Source organism: Arachis hypogaea, chromosome 7 (assembly GCF_003086295.3).
Source record: "Arachis hypogaea cultivar Tifrunner chromosome 7, arahy.Tifrunner.gnm2.J5K5, whole genome shotgun sequence".
Taxonomy (NCBI): Eukaryota; Viridiplantae; Streptophyta; class Magnoliopsida; order Fabales; family Fabaceae; genus Arachis; species Arachis hypogaea.
The window spans coordinates 12,063,059-12,069,737 of NC_092042.1; the positions used below are offsets into that span (position 1 = coordinate 12,063,059).

Below are 6,679 nucleotides of genomic sequence, written 5' to 3' on the forward strand. Positions count from 1 at the left end.
TTATGTTAATAGTCAATAAAAATTTCTAGGTGTGTGTTGAAATATCACTTAATGTGTCACATTAGCAAATTTTGACACCATCAACAAATAAAATGACGAAAGAATTAACATGACTAATTTAAAATTTTTAAGGACGGATTTAATTAAAAAAAATTTCGAAGATCAATTTAAAAAACAAATAATTTTTTAAAGACTAATTCAATCGTTTACTCAAGTAAAACATCACTTCTAAATCTTTCCAAACGGAGCCTTAATATACTATACTAGCTAGATAATAATCAACAATTCATTGGCGGTCTTCATTCAATTACATGCCCATTTCTTACAAGATAGTTTAATGAAATTGAAAATTGAATCATTTGGCTTATACGAGTCACAAATTAAATTTGGCACCTCACATTTTTTGTTTAAGTTGACCAAGTTGAAATAAGTATTTGTAGCAACTTTATCATCTTGTGGAAGAAATTAGACACAAGCCATAGGATTGAACATGAAGAGATGGATTATTGCTCCTATTTTGTGTGGTAGTAAACTCTCCTCATTATTGGTGGATCAGGAAATGGCTCAAATTCCAACCAAAGAATATCTGTCTCGTAAGGGTAACTTATTATATCTTGGAGACAACATATGTCTTCCACGTGGCTTAAAAACTAATCTTCACTGTGTGGATGTTAAGGATTCTACAACCAATCTTGAAAGATATTCTCTTATATTCCTTTCTCTTAACTCAACTTAGTCACTATAATAAGTCTTTATAGTGTTCATTATTTCCTCTGTAGTAAGTACGATTACTCTCTGCTGCTACAAGAACAATAACACAGCCATGGCTGCTTCAGTTTCAACCATAGGAGCTGTCAAAGGAACTCTAGTATGATACTTTTACCTTACTTTGTTACTTTCAATTAATTCTATTCACTCAATTTATCACTTCTAGTTTTAAATTATGTATAAGATTAAGATAGTAATTGGATTGGATGCAGTGTGAATTAGTAATCAGTTATAAATACCAAATTAGAAAAATAATGATCAAGCGGACTATGGATACATACATATCATTAATTTGTGAGTTATCAATATATCTAGATGCGATTCATGATTTCTTGTATAGTTAAAAAAACTTGATTAGAGTTTTGAATAGAGTAGTAACTCTTAATGTAATTTCACATTGCAGGTGAGTTTGAATGGTTCTGGAGCTGTGGCTTCATCAGTTCCCAGTTCATCAGCTTTCTTTGGAAGCAGCTTGAAGAAGGTTACATCAAGAATCCCCAGCAGCAACAAGGTTTCCTCCGGAAGCTTCAAGATTGTGGCGGTCGATGAGGACAAGAACAAGCAGACAGATGAGGACAGATGGAGAGGGTTGGCCTATGATATCTCAGATGACCAGCAAGACATCACAAGAGGGAAGGGTATGGTTGATCCTCTCTTCCAAGCTCCAATGGATACTGGCACTCACTATGCAGTCATGAGCTCCTATGAATACCTCAGTACCGGCCTCAAAACGTGAGTGAGTCAAAGATCAATAAATTTATATGGCACATTCAGATAATGAATAATGTTATTAGAACATAATCAATCAGAGATTATGTACAAATAACATTACCCTTTTTTCTTCGAACCTAAAGACTGACGATGGAGTGGAGTTTGATTTTAGGTACATGGACAACACGAAGGACGGATTTTACATTGCTCCTGCTTTTATGGACAAGCTTGTTGTCCACATCAGCAAGAACTTCATGACTCTGCCCAATATCAAGGCATGTTAACTTTTATTAACTTATTGTTGGTTAAAATATGTTACTTCTTTTAGTTGATATATATAGTTCTTCATGATTTAAACAGGTTCCTCTCATTCTTGGTATCTGGGGAGGCAAAGGTCAGGGAAAATCTTTCCAATGTGAGCTTGTGTTTGCCAAGATGGGAATCAAGTGAGTTAGTTATTACTATATCATCATTCGTTCACGGATATAAAATATATAATAAAAATAAGTTAAATAATACATGTATTTATAGATAACCCGTGTAATATACTAGCATTCCTTACATGTTGAGTATATGATGACATGACAGCCCGATCATGATGAGTGCCGGAGAACTCGAAAGCGGAAACGCCGGAGAGCCGGCAAAGCTGATAAGGCAACGGTACCGCGAAGCAGCGGACATAATCAAGAAGGGAAAGATGTGCTGCCTCTTCATCAACGATCTAGACGCAGGAGCAGGTCGTATGGGTGGAACTACGCAGTACACGGTGAACAACCAGATGGTCAACGCCACCCTGATGAACATCGCCGATAACCCCACGAATGTTCAGCTCCCAGGAATGTACAACAAAGAAGAGAATCCTCGAGTTCCCATCGTGGTCACCGGTAACGATTTCTCCACCCTCTATGCTCCCTTGATTCGTGACGGCCGTATGGAGAAGTTCTACTGGGCGCCAACGAGAGAGGACAGGATTGGTGTCTGCACCGGAATCTTCCGTACCGACAATGTTCCTCCTGAGGACATTGTTAAACTTGTGGACACTTTCCCCGGCCAATCTATTGGTAACTTGATCTTCTTCCCTAAACTTATTAATGTTGAAAATTTGAGACATTAGTGGTGAGTTAATGTTGGGAATGCAGATTTCTTTGGAGCACTGAGGGCTAGAGTGTACGATGACGAAGTGAGGAAGTGGGTATCTGGTGTTGGAGTTGATGGAGTTGGGAAGAAGCTAGTGAACTCAAAGGAAGGACCACCAACGTTCGAGCAACCAAAGATGACGTTGGCAAAGTTGTTGGAGTACGGAAACATGCTTGTCCAAGAGCAAGAGAATGTGAAGAGAGTCCAATTGGCTGACAAGTATTTGAACGAAGCTGCTCTTGGCGATGCCAACCAAGATGCTATTAAGAGTGGTTCTTTCTACGGTTAGTACCCAAAATCTTCTCTTAATAATATGCTTGTCACATAAAATAATTTAATAAAAATAAAAATGTATGCAGGGAAAGCAGCGCAACAAATTGGTGTTCCTGTCCCCGAAGGATGCACTGATCCAAATGCTTCAAACTTCGACCCAACCGCTAGAAGTGATGATGGAACCTGCCTATACACATTCTAATAAGTTTACGAATCGGAGAGAAATGCAAAGATTTGGATAATCAAATAACTTTGTTGTTATATTCTTAATCTACTGGATGGATCATTATCCTCTAATAATAATAATAGTTTTGGGTTATTATTGTGCATCATGCATATCAAATCAAATTCTTCCGATCCCTCTCTCTATCTCTATCTATATAAAATTGCCGAGCCAAAATTCATATTCAGAAATTAAGAACAAGTATTTCTTTATCTACTAATGGCCTTCTTGGAGTCACGAATTTTAAGCTGCGAAGTGCAAATTCCCTTGGTTTAATTTTTTGGAAAATTGAATGAGAAGACATACGGCTCAAAAGTCTTGTTCATACTATACGTAGAAAGAGACATGAGGACCAAGTACAAAATAGAAAAATACACAAAATAAGTATTCCTAGCAGCAACATGTCAGATCTCCGTCTCTTCCTTTGTTTTTCTTTTTTTGTTCAAGAACAAATCTCTTCTCTGACTGTGAGAGAGGCTGAAGCTAATGTTTGTTTTTTGAGCTTGGGTTTGGCCCTACAAAGTAGTTTTCTGGACATTTGGATTAAGGCAGACAATATTAAAGATACATATAGTATCAATAATATTTACTTTAAAAAAAAAAGAAAGTATAGGAGACTAGTAGGGCTGGCAATTCATACCCTACCTGCGGGTACCCAACCCGGTTCGGGTATGCCTGCGGGTAGGGTAGGGTACGGGTTTAGGGTGTACCCTACCCTACCCTATCCGCACCTCATATATAACACATATTTTATAAAAATCTCTCTATATAGTGAAAAAAGTGAGAGTTGAATCCACAACCTTTCTTATGCAATGACTTATAATAAGTGAACAACAACTAAATTAGTTAGTTAATTTAGTAATTTAGAGCATTAGTTTTTTATTTTTTATGTTATTAATACGTATAAAATTCGAAATAATTGAATTTTATATTTACTTTGAAAAAATTTGATATTTCTACGGGTAGGGTAAGGTAGGATAGGGTTTAGAATTTTAGGGTGCGGGTAGGGTTAGGGTTGAGAGATTCTCAACCCGCGGGTAGGGTAGGGTAGAGTTTTAATGAAATTTTCAACCCGCGAGTAGGGTTAGGGTAGGGTCCAAACCCTACTCTACCCTACCCATTGTCAGCCCTAGAGACTAGCAGTTTTATTAAATTTTGGCCAGCATGTAACCAGCAGAAAAAGGTGAATCATTGGATGAAATTTTACACCAATTTCACACCATCAAATCATCATTGATGGCTAGTTGATGACTAACAATCACAAAAATTGCTGACCCCTAGCATTGCTCTTAAATAAAATATATTAATATCTTCTATTTTAGTCTTCTAGAATTTAGGCAAGCAACCACCATAACATATAACATAAAGATTACTTCTATAAATATTACTGCTCTGTGTATACTTGCTTTTGGCTATTTCTGATAATTTATCAATCACAGAGAACATATACTGAGGGGAGTAACGTTCTAAAATTGGGGGTACATCAAATCCGGATCAAGATTCATCAAAATGAAGTAATCGTATTTTATTTATTATGATTTTTTTTAATTTTAAAAATTTTTACCAAACAAACTTTTTGTTTTTTGTGCTGATTAAAAATTATTTATTTTTAATTTAATTTACTAAATATAAGTGTTATCATTTTTAAAAAGATATTTTTAAAATTTAAATTTGATAAGTTATTTTCGACATTTAAAAGTTTTAACAAATTAGTAATTAAAAAATCCTAATAATATTTGACTAAAATTTCAATACAAGTATGAAATAATTATTGTGTTAGAACTCAGGAGGAGAGATTAAAAAAGTGATATTATATATGAAGTTGTGTGTTACATGATACAAGAGTTAAACTAACCGAAGAATTTCACCTATACTAGTATATTTTACTAGTACACTAGTGTATATTAAATCTGCACCATCAAAATATTAATTTAAAAATATGGATGGATGAGATTTTTTATGTAACATGGGTTTATAATGGAAAGCATTGTGAAATGTGTACCAAATTTTGCATTCCTAGAAGTATGATTTATGAAAATTACACCCTGCGGCCCCTTGACACAGACTTCCCTTGTTGGTGGCTTGGTGGCTTGGTAACTAGTTTCTTGGATGGCTTACCTTTTGTTTTTTTTTTTTTTTTTGTCATTTTTGTTTTGATTTGGCTTATTCCCTTATTGCACGGCTAATGAACCTTTTTGGTGCATGATTTTTCTTGTATTAATTTGTGGGTAGTGAATGATTTTTGGTACATTATTTTTGTATAATTTTTTTCCAGCATTATTTTTGGTCTTATTATTTCAAGTATTACATAAGTATTATAATACATTATAACATAAAATTTTTTGTTCTGATATTAAAAAAAAAAAGTAATCCTTTATCATATCGGTATAATTGAAAAGTAAGATTCAATCAAATAATATTTTTAACAATATAAAAATTGTTAGAAATTAAAAAAAGATAAATTTAATGTATTTTTTATAAAAAATACTAGAAAATTATCAAAATTTATTATTTTTATCATTAATTAGTCATTAATATTTAAAAAGATAGAATAAAGTATATTATTAGACTATTAGACTAAAAAATTAAATTAATAACTAAATAATGACAAAAAATAATAAATTCTAATAATTTTTAATATTTTTTATTTTATTTCCAAAATAGTCTTTATCATATATATATATATATATATATATATATATATATATATATATATATATATATATATATAAAATATTCTTTTTTCCATTTACAAAACTTAAACCCAAAAATTTCTTAATTAAAGAATAAGATATTCATATACTCATCATTTTTACTAATCTTGTATTGTAATAATTATATATATTTTATTTATATATATATAAAATATTCTTTTTTCCATTTACAAAACTTAAACCCAAAAATTTCTTAATTAAAGAATAAGATATTCATATACTCATCATTTTTACTAATCTTGTATTGTAATAATTATATATATTTAATAAATAAAAAGAAAATAAAAGATACTTTTATACCTACTAATTTACTAGTTTATCTATCTATATATCTATTAATAATATACTAAAACAGAATTTAAGATAATTTTTAAATGCATTGTTAATTTTTTAATTTTTTAATATTATGCTACGTCAATTTAAGTGGTTAATTGATACATCTTATCTAATTAAATTATTTTTTAATTCTTCTGTTTTTGTTTGAAATATTTTTTATTTTTTTTTACAAAATAAAAAGATCTATTATTATTCTTATATTTATTATGTAATAAAATGATCTGTTATTCTATTTTGATAAATAAAATAGATAATACTAAAAATGTTCTCTTATTCAAATACCATTTATATTGTATATTTAAATAAAGTTTTTATTTCTTAAAAAATATAAAAACTAACACAAATACTAATATTTTTAAATAAAAATTGTATATTAATCAAGACATTACACAAGAAAAAAATATAAAATATTCAGAAAATATCTTCAAATAAAAAATTTATATACAAAGATAAAATAAAAAAGATAGTACAAAACTCAAACAAACTGGTATTTTAAAAATATTTCATTTCTACAAAA

The 6,679-nt window shown here is 31.0% G+C and overlaps 1 protein-coding gene across 3 annotated transcripts; it reads left to right on the forward strand.

Annotated features, from left to right (window-relative positions):
• Positions 1–352: 352 nt before the first annotated feature.
• Positions 353–3,232, forward strand: LOC112702482 (ribulose bisphosphate carboxylase/oxygenase activase 1, chloroplastic). 3 transcript variants are annotated; one of them, XM_025753531.2, is made up of 7 exons: positions 353–868; positions 1,172–1,500; positions 1,652–1,754; positions 1,840–1,925; positions 2,068–2,540; positions 2,619–2,900; positions 2,976–3,232. In XM_025753531.2, the coding sequence occupies exons 1-7, from the start codon at positions 824–826 to the stop codon at positions 3,089–3,091; spliced, it is 1,434 nt and encodes a 477-aa protein (XP_025609316.1). In that variant the 5' UTR covers positions 353–823; the 3' UTR covers positions 3,092–3,232. The 3 variants fall into 3 exon arrangements, with proteins under 3 accessions (XP_025609316.1, XP_072056067.1, XP_072056068.1); XM_072199966.1 differs by having other exon boundaries at positions 456–868; positions 2,619–2,904; XM_072199967.1 differs by having other exon boundaries at positions 742–891; positions 1,084–1,500.
• Positions 3,233–6,679: the final 3,447 nt, after the last annotated feature.

Excerpts from the sequence above, each read along its gene's own strand:
- LOC112702482 (XM_025753531.2), top strand. The coding sequence starts at position 824 with ATGGCTGCTTCAGTTTCAACCATAGGAGCTGTCAAAGGAACTCTA. Across the intron at positions 1,501-1,651 it reads CTCAGTACCGGCCTCAAAAC|GTACATGGACAACACGAAGG; the intron begins GTGAGTGAGTCA and ends GTTTGATTTTAG. Across the intron at positions 1,755-1,839 it reads TGACTCTGCCCAATATCAAG|GTTCCTCTCATTCTTGGTAT; the intron begins GCATGTTAACTT and ends TGATTTAAACAG.